The following is a 21,204-nucleotide window of genomic DNA, read 5'->3' as shown; positions in this document are numbered from 1 at the left end:
CCGCTCTCCCTGAAAGAGGGTCAGGGTTTAGGCCTGAAGTGTCTTTGACCTTGTGACTTAGGCGGCTGAGGAATAAAGTCCTGGTTTATATAAATCATCTAAGAGCAACAGGGGTCAGGCCCCTTAAATGCATCAGGCTTAGAAAAAGAAGAGGAGGAGAGTGAAGTGCATCAGTAATCAGCTTGAAGGGTGGTCTGGGAGTTGGATGTGGTAATCATCTCTCACCCTGCTCTGCTCTCTTCATCTCCCACTGTCCCTCCGCCACACTCTTCTTTAGCATCCCTCCTTCCACGGTCATAAGATCCTCTCCCAGGTTTCAGGAGGCGTGGGTGGGACGAACTGTCTTTTGGGGAACCACAAATGACTAAACATCAGGTTCTCAATTCACTAGTAACCTGAGAAATTAGAATGAAGACATTATCAGTATCTTTTAGATAGCTTTTTTTTTTTTTTTTTTTTAGATAGCTTTAAAGGGGAGCAACTAGGTCAGTATATCTGCTTGGTGATGAGAAAAAGCGTACCTATCCTAAGAGTACACAGCACAGAAAATGTTCACAAAGTGAACACAACTGTGTCAGTAGGAACCTTACTCTACACCCACTACCCCAGATGCAGCATCTCCTTCCTGTCCCCCGTTGAGTTACGCCAGACCCGCTAGAGCAAACACAGTCTTGACTTTTAACATCACAGGTCGATTCTGCATCAGAAAGTGCAGTCATTTGGCTCATATTTTTAATACTCTTTAAGCATAGTTCAAGATAGACATACCCCCAGGTGGTAATATGCCAACAAAAATGCTAGTACTTTGATACTTTAATTGGCATGTCACAAAGAAGGCCAGGGTAAAGAAAGGGTGTGAAGGGCAAGGCTAGTGCTATAATCACCAGGGTTAAGGAGACAGAGAAATTCTAAGGTGGGAGGTGTCTAAAAGTCATCTGAGGTTGGCAGGAAACGAGGGAAGGGTGGAGGCAAGGTCTCCGACGTCATCAAAGAAAAAGCAAGGCTGGCAGGTGAGTGCGTCCAAGGAAGGGAGGCTGGGGGAAGAGAGCAGTGTGAACTCAAAACGCGACGAAGTGAATGCAATCGGGTGGTGGTCAGGAAGTGGCCGAGGGGATCCCTCCACCTAGGAAGGAAAATTGGTGGAAGGAGGAGCAGTCTCTGACTGACTGTGATCATGGAAAAGCCATGGGAAGGAAACCATTGAGAAGACAGGTCAGTTTGATTACTCTGGGCTGGAAGGCAGGCAGGAATCAGCAGAGGGGACCCGGGATGCAGTTCCAAGCCTTCAATACACTGAAACAGTAACAGGATCTAAGCTGAAGTCAGTCCCTTTCATAGGGGTTATACATGCAACTTCCCTCCAGAGGTAAAGAAGCCTAACTGTTTTGAGCTTCTTGACACTTTTGAGATGAAAACAGCTGATTGTCTCACCGGAGTGGGGAGGAGGTGGGAGAAACATTTACAGCAAAATTTTACTTTAAATTTCAGAGGGTTGACTAAAACTCATTCACTCGCACTTATGTATATCACAAGTTACCAGGAAGAGAGAGGCAAGAAGAGAAGAGAGAGGCAGAAAAGGAGGGAAAGATGGAGAGGAAGAAAACCAATATGCCAACAACCAACATCCCAACAACATGGGAGACCAAGAAAATATATGCACTTCTAACCCAAAACCCTGTATCTTTTATCTTCATTCATTATCAACTTCTATTTATTAAGAGTTGATTGCACCTTGTACTAAAGAGAATCCTGAAGATGTATATGATTCAGTTCTTTGTTATATACATCTATACCAGGTAACCAGGTGGTTTCCTGTGAAATCTATTAAAATCAGCATCTCTAGAGCAGGTGTCCCCAAGCACTGGGATCTAATGCCTGATGATCTGAGGTGAAGTTGATCTAACCGTAATAGAAATAAAGTGCATAATAAATGGAATGTGCTTGAGTCATCTTTAAACCATCCTTCCTTCCCACCCTGGTCCATGGAAAAATTGTCTTCCACACAACCGGTCCCTGGTGCCAAAAAGATTGGGGACTGCTGCTCTAGGGAATGGAATGTAGAACATCCAAGGAAACAATACTAAGCAATGAGCAAAGGAGATTCAGGTGGAATCAGGGTCTCTGGCTTTGAGTACTGGTTTCACCATTTAAAACCTCTGTGACCCCGAGGAATTTACCTATGCACTCCAAGCCTTAGTTTCGTCACCTAAAATGGGGCTCACTCTAATATTACAAATGTTGTAGGGTTTTGGTGAGGATACAATGAGTTAATGTGTATCAAGCCCTTAGCAGAAAGTCAGAAAAACTCAACACACGTTAGCATTTGTCAGCAGGAACGACACAGGGGTGAGAGCCGATCCTCTCACGGTGGTCTTGCAGGGTCTTTACACATATCCTTGGCTCACGATTTCCTCATCGGGGAAATTAGAAAACAGTCCACAAAATCTCCCTCCCTTCTGACACTGATTACGAGTTCAGGAGTCCCTCAGACCACCCTTAGAGTGAGTAATTTGCTAGAGGGACCCACGAAATTCACTGAAAGCTGTTATACTCACAGTGACAGTTTAAAGAGACAGATTAAAGTCAGCCAAGGGAAGTGATGCATGGGGCAGAGTTCGGGAAAGTTCCAACTTTCCAATCATCTTCCCCCAGGGGAATCATGGCCAACATGGCTCTCTCAGAAACAGTGTGGAGCACACACGGGGGTCTTGCTGCCAGGCAGGGGGACTCACCAACGCCTTGGGATCCAGAATCTTTATTGGGGTGTCATGGTCAACTGTCCCCAGGGCTGGCCTGTCTCCAGCCTCTCCAGAGATCATGCTGATACCACATGACACAAAGACTCACCAGAAATCACACTGTTAGACTCTCTGGCATGAGCCAAAGTCCATAGCAAACAGACATTCATCAGGCAGGACGTTCAGAGGGCTTAGAGATCACCTCCCAGAGATAGGCCAGACCTTATTTGGATGCCGCTGGTGGTTCAGACAGTAAAGAATCTCCCTGCAGTGCAGGAGACCCGGGTTCGATCCCTGGGTTGGGAAGATCCCCTGGAGGAGGGCAGGGTAACCCACTCCAGTATTCTTGTCTGGAGAATCCCATGGACAGAGGAGCCTAGAGGGTTACAGTCCATGAAGTTGCAAAGAGTCAGACACAACTGAGGGACTAACATTTTCTCTTCGGATGAGGTTGAATTCTTTATACTATCAAAAGCTGGACTTCCAGTTCCAACACTCTAGACCAGCCACCTTCAAAATTTTATTGACTTGAATCTACCAAAAAAATGAATTTTACATGCTGATTTCAACTTATACACGTTTCATAAGACAAATACCCTTTCACTATATGGAATGTATGCTGATAGGGAGTAGTGCTTGTGGTATAAGAGATGTGGGTTCAACCACTGAGTCAGGAAGATCCCCTGGAGAAGGGAATGGCAACCCACTCCAGTATTCTTGCCTGGAGAATCTCATGGACAGAGGAGGCTGGTGGACTATGGTCCATAGGGTCACAAAGAGTCGCACACAACTGAAGTAATTTAGCGTGCACACACACACAAACACACACACACACATATTAATAATATTGGTAACATTCCACAAAATTGGTTGCTAATGGGTCCTCACATGCAATTTGAAAGACATTGAACCAGAACAGGAACCCGTTGGTCAAATTCAGCCTGCTGCTTACTTTTGTAAAAATGATTTGAGTGGAACACAGCCACACCCATTCATTTCTGTATTTTATTGTCAGTAGCTACTTTCACGTAGGACTAGTTGCCACAGAGATAGTACTGCATGCAGAGCCTAAAATATTGACCATTTGGCCCTTTACAGAAAAAGTCTGACAAACAGGGAAGCCCAGGTGGCCAGTGGTAAAGAAACCACCTGCCAATGTCTGAGATGCAAGAGATGCGAGTCCAGCGCCTGGGTCCGAAAGATCCCCTGGAGTAGGAAATGGCAGCTGGCTCCAGTATTCTTGCTTGAAGAATCCCGAGGACAGAGGAGCCTGGCAGCCTACAGTCTGCAGGGTAGCAGAGAGGCAGACATGATTGGGTGAGAACACAGCATATAAAGAAATGCAAGCTTCTTTAAAGGGTGAGCCAGGGGTGGTACGGTATTATCCTTTTCTGAAATAATAGTGGGATTGGCTTTTACCCTCACCAGACTGACTGACCGATATTGGGAACAGAAATAAAAGCTTATGACTTCATGGGGTTTGCCTCCACAGTGTTGAAAATGAGCCCCTCTACTTAAAGAGATGATCAAGTTGCAGGGGTCCTTTCTGTCTCTAACATAAGACATGAAAAGGGACATAATCAGAACCTGTAATCTTCTGCTTTTGAAAAATTGATATGTCTATAAACGGATTTAGTAAAGCTAATTTTCAAGAGGCTGCTCATTTTCTCCTCGGTGCAATCCAGCTTTGCCACACTAGCTGTGAGGGTTTGTCAAGGTACTGAAAGTCTCAAATTCATTTTGATACAGATTTCTAATCCTCTCTCTCCTATCTTTTTATCTTTTTCAGTTTACGCATTTTTTAAAAAACTGGAATATAATTGCTTTACAATGTTGCTAGTTTCTGCTATACAACAAAGTGAATCACCTGTATGTATACATATATCCTCTCCCCCTGGAACCTCCCTCCCACCCCGACCACCCCACTCCATGGGTCATCACAGAACACCAAGCTGAGCTCCCTATGCTATACATATATAGCAGCTTTCAATAGCAGGAGTGGCGTTGACATATATACACCTCCCACCATTTTAGATTACTGCCTGAGTTGTGCACTAACCATTCCCATGTTTTGCTTTTAGCACCAGAACCTTCAGGTTTATTCTACTGGAGCTTCTTTTCCTCATATCTCTGCTGCTGCTGCTGCTGCTAAGTCACTTCAGTCATGTCTGGCTCTGTGTGACCCCATAGATGGCAGTCCACAAAGTTTCCCTGTCCCTGGGATTCTCCAGGCAAGCAAACTAGAGTGGGCTGCCATTTCCTTCTCCACCCCATACCCCTGGGTTGTTCCTATTGGCTTCTACTGCCCAAGGTTGAGACCCAAGATCCTCACCCAGTGATACAGGTAGATGGTAAAATATCCCCAGCTTTCCACCCTTCTTTGTCTCTATGCTCTTTGCCCTGTGACTTTGCAGCTCCAGCATGCAGAAGGGGGCATTTATTGTCCTTCCCTTTGAATCTGGATTGGTCTGGTGTCTTGCTTTGCACAACTGAACACAGTGGAAGTGGTGGTGTGTTTGTTCTTCTCCTAGGCCTTAAGATTCTATTTTCACTTCCACACTCTTAGAGCCCTCCCGACTATGTCAACAAGCCCAGGCAAGTCTGTCAAAGGATGGAAGACTTATAACCTAGTCACAGACTGCCCCAGCCAACTCCTAGACAACACCCAGTAACTAGTCAGCCCAGAGTTGATCCATCAGCTGACTACAGATGAATAAGTGATACCCACCAAGATCAGCAGAGCCAGGCCCACAGAGACTGACTGGTGAACTCAGAAACAATAATAAATGCATTGTTTTAAGTCATTGGATTTGCTCGGGTCCACAATAACTGAAAAAGCATTTTAAAGACTTTTTATTAAAGACAGTGTAGCCAGTTAATTAAGTTCCTTCTGCTCTTGTTATATATTAACAATAAATATATCATATTGATAAATGCTTTCTTGTTCTGCCAAATTGAACTCAATAAGTGGAATTCCTCTTAGTTTAATCCACAAATTCTTTTCCTTCACTTACACTACCATGTCTCTTTCCATGAAGTGTTCCAAGAATAAAAGGTAGAAAATGTCCTAGATTTACTTTCATTATTCATTTATTACCCCCTCCTTTTCTCTGACAGTTAATCCACTTACACTTTGCACATAAAATTGATTTAATTAATTGAAATTGTTAAGTATCACCACCTTTTGTCTTGACTTCCAGTTCCTAGAATGCAGGAAAATATTGGCCAAATTTTTCCATATAGTGTCGTGCCTATAGGCCCTTAATCCATCAAATCAAATTAAAATGAATGGTTTTAAAATATTTGAATTACTCCCTGCTTCAAGTTGAAAAGTCCAAATATTAATAAATATTAATTATTCTATCTTCAGTTCAGTTCAGTTCAGTCACTCAGTCGTGTCCAACTCTTTGCGACCCCATGAATCACAGCACGCCAGGCCTCCCTGTTCATCACAAACTCCCGGAGTTCACTCAAACACGTGTCCATTGAGTCGGTGATGCCATCCAACCATCTCATCCTCTGTCGTCCCCTTCTCCTCCTGCCCCCAATCCCCAAGCATCAGGGTCTTTTCCAATGAGTCAACTCTTCGCATGAGGTGACAAAGGTATTGGAGTTTCAGCTTCAGCATCAGTCCTTCCAATGAGTACCCAGGACTGATCTCCTTTAGGATGGACTGGTTGGATCTCCTTGCAGTCCAAGGGACTCTCAAGAGTCTTCTCCAACACCACAGTTCAAAAGCATCAATTCTTTGGCTCTCAGCTTTCTTCACAGTCCAACTCTCACATCCATACATGACCACTGGAAAAACCATAGCATTTACTAGATGGACTTTTGTTGGCAAAGTAATGTCTCTGTTTTTTAATATGCTATCTAGGTTGGTCATAACTTTCCTTCCAAGGTGTAAGCATCTTTTAATTTCATGGCTGCAATCACCATCTGCAGTGATTTTGGAGCCCCCAAAAATAAAGACTGACATTGTTTCCATTCTATCTTACATCTGCTTTTATATTAAAATAATCTATGTAAATAAGAATCAGTTGAAAACCCAATAGCATACAATATTTCAACAATTATTAAAAAAATAAAAGAAAAGACAAGTCTGAACATTGGCAAAGAGCAAGTACATCCTTGTTGTCATTGACACGTGACTTTAGTTATAAAGTGGTAACATTTAGCAAGAACAGTCTCTGAACTGTTTTTAAGTAATCAGTGAACTGTATCAGTATTTATAAGAGTTTTTAGATGATGATTTTGAAGTATTTAATATTGGTTTAAATGTCTCTTTCATTTCCTCTTCATTTTGTTCCCTTAGACTGAGACACAGACAGGCTTTAATACTATTTCAAAACACATAATAAGCAGGTTCAACTTCTTTTCCTTCTCTGTACTCTGAAAGTTGGAGTGACTATGCCAAGTTTGTAGAATAGATATGTTCTATATAAATTTAATCTAATTACTTCCAAATGGGATTTGAAGGTGTTTGTTGATAAATACTGATCATTGCCAATACATGAGGACTTTTTATGAATTTTAGGAACTCTAACCAAGACAGGCCCATTAATTCCCAAACAAGCTCCGTGAAGTTCGTCTGTTCCCATTGTCTGTCTCAATTTGGCTATAAGAAAAGGCTGAGATGACTCAAGCTAAAGCCAATGGCTCTCTTTACTGAAGAGCTCAGTTTGCAGAGACTGAATTTGATGACTTTGAAAAGATTCTTTGGTACCTATAGACAGTTCTCTAGGGCTGACTATCACTAATAAAGCTAACATTTTCAAGAAAGTCTTTATAGATAGAGTTTGATTTCTCTCTTCCTGGCACTCTACCATAATTCATGTAGCTTCTATCAGACAAATTTTGGTACTAACCTATTATATTGTTAATTATACAATTAAAATTCATCATTGTTATAATAATTTAGAGTTGTGATATGACTTTAAGAAAGCAAATTGCATCCCTTGGATAAGTTAAAATTGTTATGCTAGGTTGTAATTATAAAAAATCAACCAATCAACCAACAAATAAAAACAATTAAAATAAGTGACTTAGAACTCTGTTTCAGACACCAGGGCTAAAATTTCTGGGGCTATAGTAGCTGGTTACACCTATGCCAAAAGTTACATCAGATAGTTGTTGAGCTAAAAGCTCTTTTCACTCTATAAGAGAGGTACTAATTGCAAGAATTTTACTATTTTATATATTGCTCTATGTCCATTAACTAAAAAGTACTTGGAATATAGTAAATGTTCACTAAATAACTGTTGAATGAATGAAAAAAAAAAGAGAGGTACTATCGCACAATGCTATGGAACAGCCTATTTTGCTAGTTACACTAGCTGTATGGTTGTATGAATTATTTACCCGATACATAGGCACTTGTGAGAATTAACAGGCATAATCTATGTAAAAAGCTTCCTCCAGTGCCAGACAAATATTAAGCGCTTCATATGTATAAGCAGTCATCACCACCATCATCATGATGTATGTGTATTTGTGTTAGCTGCTCAGTCGCGTCTGACTCTTTGCGACTCCATGGACTGCTGCCTGCCAGACTCCTCTGTCCATGGATGTCTCCAGGCAAGAATACTGGAGTTACCATTCCCTTCTTCAGGGGATCGAACCCTCCTACACTGCAGGCAGATTCTTTATAGTCTCTTGATCGGGAAGATCCCCGAGAGAAGGAAATGGCAACCTGCTCCAGTATTCTTGCCTGGAGAATTCCAAGGACAGAGGAGCCTGGTGGGTTACAGTCCATGGGTCACAAAGAGTCAAACATGCCTGAGCAACTAGCACACACATACATACATCATAATATATTCTGTAATTTCCACTATATGTAAGTATAATTTCTGTAAAGTCCATGTTCCTAAGGGCTTTATCTAATTCACTGCTGTATTCTTTAGGCCTAAACCAGTGCCCAGTACATAAAGGGACCTCCAAATTTTTGTTGTTGAATAAATAAATGCATACATACATTTACATGTATGTCAATATGGATTCTTTTTCATGACTGTTGAATTTTACAAAGATCTATTTCCTTCATTTTAAGAGTAACTTTTGCACAAGAACTTTGGAACCAATTTCTGAAGTTTATAATCCACCTAGTTTCATCCCTCCCTGTTCATTTTCATGTTCAATGAAATTATGCACTCTTTAATGTTAGGTTTTTATATATTTTTTTAAAGAAAAAGAAGTCATCATTTAATGTGTGAATCAAAAGGGAAAGAAGGCAATGGCATCTTTTTTTTTTCCTTTAAATACATTTTATTTTTTTTAATTTTTTTCCCATTTATAAGAAAAAGAAAGAAAGAAAGGAAGTAATGGCATCAGTGAATCTCAAGGTTCTCCCAGTGTCAGTGAATGGTTTTCAACAGTCCGTGGATTTGTTGTTTCAGACAGAGTGTAGCTTGAGTGGAAAATGATGCCCTGCGTCTTCCTTAGATGGGACAGCTCAATGCATAGAGTAGGGTATTGAATCTTGTCCTAACAGGAAACAGCCCTCAGCACTTTCCTTCTGTGACCATCCCACTACTTCTATGAAATAAAAGATAACTTTTCATTGGTCCCTGCTCTCCCAGACTGTTCTACTAGAAATAGGGACTCACTTCTCACTGGTTATCATCCTTCTAAGACTAAAAGTAGAAGGGATAATAGTGAAGCATAACTGTTACTGACTCAACATCTTTGTCTTACTTAGTGGGATAAGCTTAATAGATCAAAATGTATGATGGTTATTCATATCATGTTGACTGTACAAACTTATTCCTGATTCAAACAGCATTAATACCCACATATCCTTAAACTTTGGGGCTTCCTTGGTGGCTCAGAGCTGAAGAACCCACCTGCCAGACCTGATGCCAGGTCTCCTGACCTGATCAACCCCTTGTGTTAGGAAGATCCCCTGGAGAAGGAAATGGCAACCCACTCCAATATTCCCGCCTGGGAAATCCTGTGGACCGAGGAGCCTGGTGGGCTACAGTCCATGGGGTCACAAGGAGTCAGGCCAAATTGAGTGACTAAACAACAATATTAACTTTTAAAAGCCTATATATATAAATACGAATCTTGCTTTATTTTAAAATTACTTTTGCCTCTTAAACTAGATAACATGTTTGCCAGGTCCCCAAATCAAAAATTTAGAGAAAAATATACAATGAGAAAACTCAACATCAAGCTTTCCCACCTGGCACACCCAACATTGGCTCTGATAGGTAGCAATTTTTATTAGTTTCCTGTTTAACCTTCCAAAGTTTATTTAAACAAAGCAGACACAGACAGGTATAATAAAGTGTGCTCAACATGACTAATCATTAGGAAACTGCAAATCAAAACCACAAACAGATATCATCTCACACCTGTTAGAATGGCTATTCTCAGAAAGACTATCAACAACGGTGTTGGTAAGGATGTGGAGAAAAGGAACTCTTCTGCACTGTTGGTGGGAAAGTAAACTGGTACAGAGACAGTATAGCGCTTCATCAGTAATTAAAAACAGAATTGCCATACAATCCAGCAATTCCACTTCTGGGTGTTTATCCAAAGAAAATGAAAATACAAGCTTATAAAAATATAAGCATTCCCATATTCATTGCATTATTATTTACAGTAGGAAAGATATGGAAATAATCTATGTGTCCATTGATGGGTGAATGGATAAAGAAATTATTTTATAGAAACACAATGAAATTATTATTCAGCCATAAAAATAAAAGGAAATCTTACCTTGTAACAACATGGATGGACCTTGAGGGTATTGTGTTAAGTGATATATCAGACAAAGACAAATATTATATGATCTTATTTATACGTGTAATCTAAAAAGAAAAAAAGAGAAAAGAAAACCAAACTCATAAATACAGAAAACTGAGTTGCGATTGGTCAAGGGAGGTGAAATAGAGGAAGATGGTCAACAGGGACATGGAAATCTGACTGTAAAACTCACCGGAAATCAGGGGAATTCAAATTTAGATAATAATGAAATACCAGTTTGCATCCAACATACAAAATAAGCTGACTTGACATAGCAAGGATGGGTGAGCTTTGCAATGTTAATCGTGCTTAGAAATAGAGAAGTCAATTTTGCTAATATGAGTTCATAGACTCTAACTCTCAAAACACAAAGCCCAGTAACTATTTAATCAGATAATGATAACAGAACCAGATTCTTGGAAGAAATTGAACACATGATTTGAATTCTAACAAATTTCTACTTACTGAAGGTAAGTTTTATAATATATCTGAATATATGGTTATCATATTTTTTCATTTTCTTCCTAATACATGCTAATATATTTTTAGCAGCTGAACACTCCAAAATCAAGAGGATTTTATTGCAATTCTCTAGGTTTGCTGAGTTACTAAGATGAAACAGTGAGGACAAAAAGAACATAATTAATATTTAGGAGAAACATCCATGATATTGGATTCTTATTAAGGAAAAAAACAAAAGTGGACTGACTAATTTGTCCTATGGCTGAAAGTAGGTGAAGATAATCACTGGGACTCAGAAGCATACATAACTGAATAGGTGAATGTGATATAGAAATCCGGGGTCAGCCTTGTAATCCACAACTCTCAAGAAGTTAGAGGACACAGATGCTGTCTTGGCACTCCATGGAAGAAGCAAGTGATTTGATCTAGTGGCTCAGATGGTAAATAATCTGCCAGCTTTGCTGGAGACTTGGGTTTTATCCTTGGGTCAGAAAGAGCCTCAGGAGAAGGGAATGACTACTCACTCCAGTATTCTTGCCTGGAGAAGTCCATGAACAGAGGCGCTTGTCTGGGTACAGGCCATGGGGCTGCAGAGAGTCAGACACTACTGAGCAACTAACACACCACATACTCCTTCTCAATAACCAGAACAGATGTTTGCTTCCCTCAACAACAGAAGAAAACCTTATGACTTGAAAGAAATGAAACAGCTCATTAAAGTAAAACTTTTCAAGCACCAAGTATACCAATTCCATGCCACCTTAAATGTTAATAGTAGCAATACATCCCAAATACTGGTTGTTCCATGGTTGTTGGAAAAAATATACCATTACATTTTTTAACTTCACGATGGAGTAGATCATGCTTTGGGATAAAAATATCCCAGGGCTCCCCGAAATTCCAACTGACGTCAACTCTTAGAAAAAGGCAGGAAACTGAAGGAAATATTTCCTGCTCTTGGTTTGCTGCAACCTGCTCTTTCAAAGGCCTGGGTCTCCTGTTCCTTGTCTGAGAGGGGAAAGAAAGTAGTTTTGGAGTGAGGTGATGATATACTCCAGGAGGCTAGTAGAGTTCACTGGCACGTCTCTGGTTTAATTAGGTACACCTATGCATCTAAGCCGGAGAAGGCAATGGCACCCTACTCCAGTACTCTTGCCTGGGAAATCCCATGGACGGAGGAGCCTGGTAGGCTGCAGTCCATGGGGTCGCGAAGAGTCAGACACGACTGAGGATGAGCCACTTCACTTTCACTCTTCCCTTTCATGCATTGGAGAAGGCACTTCCCTTTCATGGCAACCCACTCCAGTGTTCTTGCCTGGAGAATCCCAGGGACGGGGGAGCCTGGTGGGCTGCCGCCTATGGGGTCGCTCAGAGTCGGACACGACTGAAGCGACTTAGCAGCAGCAGCAGCAGCAGCATGCATCTAAGCAATTCAATGAATATGAAGTTGGGCAAACTCTGGGAGATAGTGAGGGACAGGAAACCTTGGCATGTTGCAGTCCATGGGGCCGCAAAGAGTTGGACATGGCTTAGCAACTGAACAACAATATGCATCCAAGTAGGAGTTTCCCCAAAGGCTCTGCGGTAACAAATCTGCCTACAATGCAGGAGACACAGGAGATGCGGGTTCAATTCCTGGGTCAGGAAGATCCCCTGGAGAAGGAAATGGCAACCCACTCCAGTATTCTTGCCTGAAAAATTCTGTGAACAGAGGAACCTGGCAGGCTACAGTCCATGGGATCGAAAAAGAGTCAGACATGACTGAGGATGAGCAAGCATCTAAGCAGGAGGAAAGATCTCACCGAGAAGAAAACTGGGCTTCTATGCCACATTTAAAATTGCAAGTTAGTAACTAAACCCATTTGAGTCAGAGCTAACCTGTCAGGGTTTTGCTTCTCTTCCGTTTTACTTCAACCTGGAGCAGTCTGCATCCAGAAACAGCGGGAAAGGAGACTATGCTCAAAGAAAGGGGGTTTCCTTTCTTTGGGGCTGTGTCCCTGGTGCCTTTATGAAAGATGGGAGGCGGCCGTATATTTGGCTGTTGAGTTTTTTGTTCATTTGTTTCCAACAACAGAGACATCAATGGTTTAAAGAATGGGAGGACTTGCAAGTCTGAAGCAAGGTCCTGGAGCAAAAACCCATAGTGTGCAAGAAGGGCGGGCAGCACAGGGAAGCAGGAGGGGGAAGAAAAGAGGTTGCCAGTTACAGGGGAACTGATACAAGGTGGGTTCATTAATTACCAGGGAAACCAGGAGAGGGCTATGCCCCCCACAGCCCCCTTTGCTGAGAACAAGCACTAGCCGGGGCCCAGGGCAAGGTCATGGGAAGGTCAGCTGGGTGGGTAGGGTACAGGCGGAGCAAGTGCCAGCTGGGCAGGGGATGTGCCGAGAGCAAGAGAACAGCCATCCCGAGCGGCCTGACCCCACACTCCACCCCTATATACTCTAGGACCCTTACGGTCACGACTGTTTAGTCGCTAAGCCATGTCTGACTCTTTATGACCCTGTGGACTGTAGCCTGCCAGGCTCCTCTGTCCATGGGATTCTCCGGGCAAGAATACTGGAGTGGGTTGCCATTTATGTCATAATTGGAGCTGCTAAATACAATTGTCTCACATTTCTTTGTAAGGTCTAGGTATGTTGTTTTGGAGAGTGGATAACTGATTGTTAAAACATCATTTCCTCAATGATGAAAACCTAATCTTAATTATATGTTGTTTAGTTGCTAAGTTGAATCTGACTCTTTGGGACCCCATGGACTGTAGCAGCCAGGCTCCTCTGTCCGTGGGATTCTCCAGGCAAGGGTACTGGAGTGGGTTGCCATTTCCTTCTCCAGGGGATCTTTCCCACTCAGGGTTTGAACCTGCATCTCCTACATTGGCAGGTGGATTCTTTACACCCAGGGAGGCCAATCTGATTATAAACCAAATCATGTTTTAAATGTCCTGCTATGTTTGACAAATCATCCTTCCGTGTTTTCCACTAAAACTGTCAGAGCAAACATATCCTACTGGAACCCTGCTGTGAACAGCAATTTACAAACATTTTAATGGTATTACTTCATCTAGAAAAACATTGTATTTCTCCTTTTGTGGACATTATTTCCTCATATTTCCTATTGTTTGATGCTTCAATGTCCTTTCCCTTCTATTCATAAATTGCTTTAGAGTTTTTCTTATTTTTGATTGTTTTACATTCATGGTCTGCCCCTTTTCCGAGATGGCTTCCATTGTAGCTCAACTGGTAGACTCCACCTGCAACACAGGAGACCCTGGTTCGATTCCTGGGTCAGGAAGATTCCCTGGAGAAGGGTTAGGCTACCTATTCCAGTATTCATGGGCTTCCCCGGTGGCTCAGAAGGTAAAGAATCTGCCTGCAATGTGGGAGACCAGGTTTGATCCCTGGGGTCAGGAAGATCCCCTGGAGGGCATGGCAACCCAGTCCAGTATTCTTGCCTGGAGAATTCCATGGACAGAGGAGCCTGGCGGGCTACAGTTCACGGGGTCATAAAGAGTCAGACAGAACCGAGTGACTAAGCACAGTAAACCTTTTCCAAGATCTCCTTGGGGCCAGGGGGTCTTCTTGGGTGCGCTGCACCCCTAGGCTCGCTAGGACAGCTAGGATCCCATGCTGAAAAGTTCAGCTGTGGACTGCGAGAAAATATTCACACCACCTGTCACCAGCAAAGGATTGAGTGGCCAGAATTAAGGAAGAATTCCAACCAAGCAAATGAGAAGCAAGGCAAGCTAATTTTAGAATTTGGCAAAAGATTGATTTGTTCCTTTGGAGAAAGAAAAGAGGTAAGCTTGGCACGGGCCTGCTGGAAAAGGCTGGCTGGCATGGGCACAGAGCCAAGCATCTGTGCCAGTGCTCAATGCCACAGAACTGGACGGTCGCCACGGAAAGACCTGGTGATCACATACGAGATGTGCCGCCCTGTGGGGGGCAGAGCAGGGCTGGCCGCAAAGGGGCTCCTCCAGATCCCCAGCCCCCTGCATCTCTCCAGCCGCCATCATCATAGCAGCATTCTGAACAAAATCTGCACAACAATAAACTGGGAAGTGATTGCACTAAATGAGGCTTGGTCTAGTTCCTGATTCAGTTATTTGACTCAGTCAACATTAGGAATTCTACTCATTCAGTTGTGTGTGTGTGTGAGTGTGCACGCTCAATCACGTGTGTGTGCACGCTCAATCTGACTCTTTATGACCCAATGGACTGTAGCCCACCAGGCTTCTCTGTTCATGGGATTTTCCAGTCAAGAATACTGGAGTGGGTTGCTATTTCCTTCTCCAGGGCATCTTGCTGACGCAGGAGTCAAACCCGTGTCTCCTGAGTCTCCTGCATTGGCAGGAGATTCTTTACCACTAGCGCCCCCAGACTCACTCAGTTCCCTACTAGTTAATGTTAGATAAGGACGTTCCAGGAGTCAGAACTCAGTGCTGTAAACCTCCTGAGATTTGAAGCAGAGAGAGCTGGATCTGAGACCTTGCCTGTCAGACCACCTCATCTTTAGAGACAGCTCCCAAACAGCTGAAAGGTTATGGGGAGACATATCAAAGGTAATGCAAAAAAAGAGAGAGAGAGAGAGAAAGGCTTCTGAAGTTGCCAACACTCAGTCTGCAGAGATAAAACTTTATTTGAGGCATGAAGCAATATACTGAAAGAGCTGAGTCATGCATAAGTGGGTCCTTACTCCCATAATTACACATCAGATGCTCTCTGTCCTCTTAAAAGGGGTGTGAGTGGTGCACAGGGACGCGAAGCATGCAGCTTGCAGACAAGACCGCATCTAGGTGAGCGCTTAAGAAAGTCTCCTTTGAATTTCACTGTTACTCCTTGAAAAGGCGGTTGGTTTTATTTCAGAAAACGACAGCAAAGGACCTCTTCCACTAAGGGGGAAATGTCTCCCCAGTTATTCATGAAATAATGCAGCTGCCTTTTTCTTTAAAGGGATTCTTGTCTTCTGGAATTCCTTTCACCAGAGGATCCTCTCTAGAACGTTCTTCAATATAGTTCTTTATTTCTTCTGAACATTTAGACACCTTAAGGAGAAAGGAGGAAAGAAAAGAAGAAAGAAAGAATCAGGGCATTGTTCAAACCTTGTCACCACACTTTAGTGAAATTAACATAATTGGGTACAACCAGCATTTTAAAAATCAAATAGAATTGACGAAAATATTACAGTGCAGCACAGAGCCTATATAATATATATGAATGATATAGTCTATGTGAAACAGATTTCTTTTTTTTAATTTTATTTATTATTTTTTTTCAGTGGGTTTTGTCATACATTGATATGAATCAGCCGAAATAGATTTCTTACTACAGTAGCATTAAGAAAGTTTAAAAGTCACTGTATTAAAAGTATTATCCCTAGCCATTTCTATCCACTATGTCTCATATGATTTCCTTTCTCTGCTAAAATACAATGATGACAGCTCCACAATATTTGAGTAACTGAAACACACTCCGCTTTCAATGCTCCATGCTAATGAATTGTTGCAGTGCAGCTACTCCCCAAAAGTTTTGGGGTGTTTCCTGCAAAAATTCTCACTTTACTGAGTATGTGTCAGGTTCTTCAATTTCACAGAATGATAGAAGCATTGGGGAAAGTCTGATCTGGAAAAGCAAAAGTTGCCCCAAAGTTTCCCCCACCCCACTGGTGACACCCCCATGCCCCTTCATCTCCCCCCAACCCTCCACCTGTGTTTCTGTGCAGAAATGATCATAAGAAAAGGCTTATCTGAGGCTTGTGTTTATGTAAGTAGTGTAAACTTTTTCTGAGTGGAGAAAGGATTGAACAGTTTCTTCAAAAACTCTGTCCTTAAGAGATAGTTTATGAGTGATATAAAAAACAAGAGAGGAGTAAAAAGGAAAGGAGGGGAAAAAAAGATTACTGCTTAATAAAGATCTGCATTAACTAGTAAGAAATAAGAAGTAAAAATTATAGAAGTTCCAGAAAATTCTAATGGAGTCCTCTTAAAACTAGGCAATGTTTCCATTGATTCTGTTATCTAGATTAGTAATCTCCAAACTGTTTCAATGTTGATCACTAAAAAAGTCTGCATATGCATCCTAGAATGTACATAATTATTCAATTACACTTAAGTGAAGTTACTGTGTTAATATATCATGTATAGCCATAAATCATAAGCTAGAAATTATTAAAAGATCAGACTTTAAGGTAACCAAAAATACATCATTTTGTAAGATGCACACATATCAAATCACTATGTTATATGCCTAAAAATATTAACACAATGTTTCATGTCTATTGCACTGCATTAAAATTAAAAAAAAAACAAAAAATGTTTTACTCCCACACTTCAAAGATTTCTTGGTACATCAGTGTGGAGGCCTCTGAAAATAAAATTTAATACTAGGCAACACAGTTAAAATGTGGCAAAATAAAATCTTCACAAGTAACATTCTCTCGGGTAACCTTTGAGGACAATCATTGTGCAGGTATTTTAAGTGAATTCTCAGAGGTGATGATGTAAGCATCCATAAGCTGGGCTCTGTGACCACAGAGAAATTTGCAGATAAGATTCATGTTGGGACTTCCCTGGCAGTGCAGTGGTTAAGACTGCCTTCCAATGCAGGGAGTACAGGTTTGATCCCTGGTTGTGGAGCTAAAAGCTCACATGCCTCCTGGCCAAAAAACCAAAACATAAAACAGAAGCAATACTGTAACAAATTTAATTAAGACTTTTAAAAATGGCCCACATCAGAAAAGAAAGGCTAAAATGTAGTTAGAAAAAAATTAGACTCATGTTTCCCTAATCTGTTACAGAGCCTTCTTCATTAAGTGTCCAAAAAGATGTGTAATCTCCAAGAGTGAACAATGGCTTCTCTAATGTATTTCCTTCCATGATCAAGAGAATACGTTTGAACAATTAACTACAAGCCAGAATTCAGCCTGTGACTTCTGTATATTTGGCCTGAGCAGAACACACAGCTCAGATATTAACAGTTTATTGACTGGGCATCAGAAGATGTGTGTCTTAGTGCTTTAATAATATTTCTATCATCATCTCTGGGGTCTTAAATAAGGGGCTAGTTAGCCTCCTTGGAATTCAGGTTGGTTTTTTAATCCTTCAGAGTGAGAGGGCTGAATTATCTCTAAGAGCCATAATGCTGTTCTAGCATGAACATGTTATAATTCAAAGTGCATAATAAAATGGTGGAATCTTACTATTAGGACTTAGATATTTCTCCTTCTGTCCTCTGAGGTTTCCCTGAAAGCTTTCTCCCAAGAAAGTCACTCCAGCAGAATGTGTCCCTACAGAGTGGAGGTGGAGAGCTGGAAGGGGGCAATTGCTAATGAATGATCCCTCTAACTTCCACACAGTCTGCTGCATCTAGTGAAGTGTGCAAGTGTTAAGTTGCTCAGTCATGTCCAACTCTTTGCAACCCCCATGGACTCCTCTGTCCATGGGATTCTCCAGGTAAGAATACTAGAGTGGGTTGCTATTCCCTTCTCCAGGGGATCTTCCCCACCCAGGGACTGAACCTGCATCTCTTGAATCTCCTGTGTTGGCAGGCAAGTTCTTTACCACTGTGCTCCCGGGAAGTCCAACGATAGGAGAGATCAGAAATCCCAGATGACTAGGGTAGCGGTCATGATGCGGAAATTACTTCCTGCGTTTCTGGTGCCAGTGAAGGGGCACAGAACTGAGCAAGACTTTATTTCCTAAGTGGTTTAAGAGACTGTCCTACATCGGAATGATTTATAACTATATAATTCCTTGTCCTCTTTACTGGTAGTTGTTATTAGAAGTGTGGCCAGACCCAGGTCTCCCGCATTACAGGCAGATTCTTTATCAGCTGAGCTACCAGGGAAGCCCTAACTGCATCTAGACCCTTGCCCAATTTCTAATTTGAAGTTTTAGGTAAGTGGAGGACACATCTCTTTTTTTTCCCCCTATAAGTTCTGCATTGTGATACAAAATATTAAAATATTCCAACCCAGGCACAGACAACACTTTACTTCAATCCATGCAACTCTGTTTAATGTGTAACCTCTAAGATTCGTTGTGTCAAGAAGATCTAAGTGGCTAACAGATAGGCTTTGCCAGACACAAAGTGGGTCTCTTAAAAGTTTCAAGAAACAAGCCTATTCACTTTGTCCTATAATTTTGCTTTTTCCTTTAAACACAGCAGTATTTTTAAAGCTACAAAAACTTTCAACATGTGCAGAAAGGACTTTGAACTTCAAAATTCTGGAAGACTAGGGATTTGGAAGTTACAGATTACATTTGAGAAAAGAAATGTATAAAAAATAACTCCCTCAAAAGTCTGCATCTTCCAAATATCACTCAAAATGTGCCTTCTGAGTAAAAAGACTCTTGTCACGAATAGAGTTATCATAACTAAAGTAGGAAGATAAGTGAACATATTCACCGTACCTACTTCCTTTCCATTGTTTTTCTTGACTTTTTCTAGTATTAAACCACAGAGATATAAAGTCAGTTTAAATTCTTCTTGCTGGGGAGAAAGAACTACATCATTTGTCTTAAAAAATATCTATCCAAAAACCTTTTCCTGGACTACAGGTTGCCTGACTGAGGAAAAAGGGCAGGAATGAAGGCCTGTATTACCAGTAAAAACTTGAAATAAAAATGACAAAGTCTCCAACAAATTTCAGGGGAGACTTCTGAACACCGGCGCATACATTCTCACAAAATCTGTGATCACTTCAGTGGTCTCTAAAATTTCTAATCATAATCACAAAAAAAGAATGTTTGTATGCAGTATTAATGTATTTATTTATTAATGTTATTTATTTCTAAATAAACACAGATAATGTGCATACTTACAAAGCATAAAGTGGAAATGATAGAGGGAAGAAGTTTATAAACAAAGATGGATACTATAACAGTTTGCTCCCAAGCCCCAGCAGACTGCTCATCACACACTTTTTGGAGACCCCTGATGAAGACTCAAAACTAGATAATTCAAGACACATTATGATTAAGAAAGCCAAAACCAAAACAAACAAAAACTCCTCCAACGTTTAAAAGCTATTCTTTCCCATTATGAAAAAGATCAAGGAACTAAGTAGCCATCTGCTTTTCCCTACAGCTTGGGTTTTTAAAATCAACTGTCTAATAGCTGGCAGAATTTCTCCCTTGTTCCCCTCATTCTCAAACATTTGGCTTTAAATTACTCATGAGATCCCTGCTCTCTCCTTAACCTCCTATGATCTCCCCACATCAACAGGCAATTCTCAAGCACCACCAAAGCCCCCTTCAAAAGAAGCTGCAGAAAAAGCAAGAAAAGAAACAAACAGCTCCCCCCACCCACCCACCCACCCACTAAGAGCCAAGAAACTATTTGTTTTACTGCAACAAACTAGACAACACGGATCTTGGTTCATTTCACAGAAGGAAATACCCTGGGTCATCCAACTTGCCTGCTGTCTCTGCAACTTAACCTCTTTGCGAAGTTGCTCAACTTCCATCTTCAGCTTTTCCTTTTCTGGCAGATCTTCGATGTGAAGGGCCGGCATTTTCGCCCGAGAACTGGACTCAGGGACAGCTCTGGAAGCGGAGCGGCTGCAAGTGCCGCAAACCAGGGCGCGTCCCGAACTAACTGAGCTGCCTGCGCGCCCCGCCCGCGCAGAAGGTGACCGCCTCTCCCAGCCGCGGTCCCCAGCGCCCCGGCGGGATCCCCTCACGCCAGCCCGCCCGAGCGTCCCAGGATCTTAAAGCTCCTGCCCTTTTGCTCAGGGCCCCACAACCCCAGAAGATCTGCCCCTGGGAGCCCAGGGAGGGTTGAGTTTGCAAAGGCGGCCCGAAGACGCAGAGAGGCTGCGCGCTGAGCGGGCTCCCGCGGGGATGCTGGCCCGACCCGCCCGGGCTCCCGACCCTGCCACGCCCGCCGGAGGCCCGGCCTGGGCTGGCGCCCAAGGCTAGGAGTTGAGCTAGTCCACTTTCCTGGAGAAACAACAAAAGTTTTACTTTTTTTCCTTCCCCACCCCCTCTTTTCCCAAGTCACATCCGGGTTTTGTTTTTGAAGCAAGAAAAGGAGGACGCTACCAGGCAGGAAATAACGGCCCTTCACTTCTCCGAGAGTTTCAGAAATACACAGCATGTAACATTCCCCCAAGCTACACACATGTTTACGGTGGGGAAATGCGGACGCTTAAGAAAAGGCCCAAGAGGAAAACGAAACTGAGCTATCATCTCAGAAATGCGCAACACATCTGTTGATGTGAACACAACCAGTCTGCTAAATGCCTGAAATGCATTTAC

General features: G+C 42.1%; 1 protein-coding gene across 1 annotated transcript; it reads right to left on the bottom strand.

Moving 5' to 3' along the window:
* Positions 1-15,566: 15,566 nt before the first annotated feature.
* GNG11 (G protein subunit gamma 11) lies at positions 15,567-20,893 on the bottom strand. The gene is made up of 2 exons (XM_065939745.1): positions 20,364-20,893; positions 15,567-15,990 (listed from the first exon to the last, which is right to left on the bottom strand). The coding sequence occupies exons 1-2, from the start codon at positions 20,457-20,459 to the stop codon at positions 15,865-15,867; spliced, it is 222 nt and encodes a 73-aa protein (XP_065795817.1). The 5' UTR covers positions 20,460-20,893; the 3' UTR covers positions 15,567-15,864.
* Between the last annotated feature and the right edge of the window lie 311 nt (positions 20,894-21,204).

The sequence above is a fragment of the Muntiacus reevesi genome, chromosome 6 (assembly GCF_963930625.1).
Source record: "Muntiacus reevesi chromosome 6, mMunRee1.1, whole genome shotgun sequence".
NCBI classification, from domain to species: domain Eukaryota; kingdom Metazoa; phylum Chordata; class Mammalia; order Artiodactyla; family Cervidae; genus Muntiacus; species Muntiacus reevesi.
This window is presented reverse-complemented; position numbering and strand designations above follow the sequence as displayed.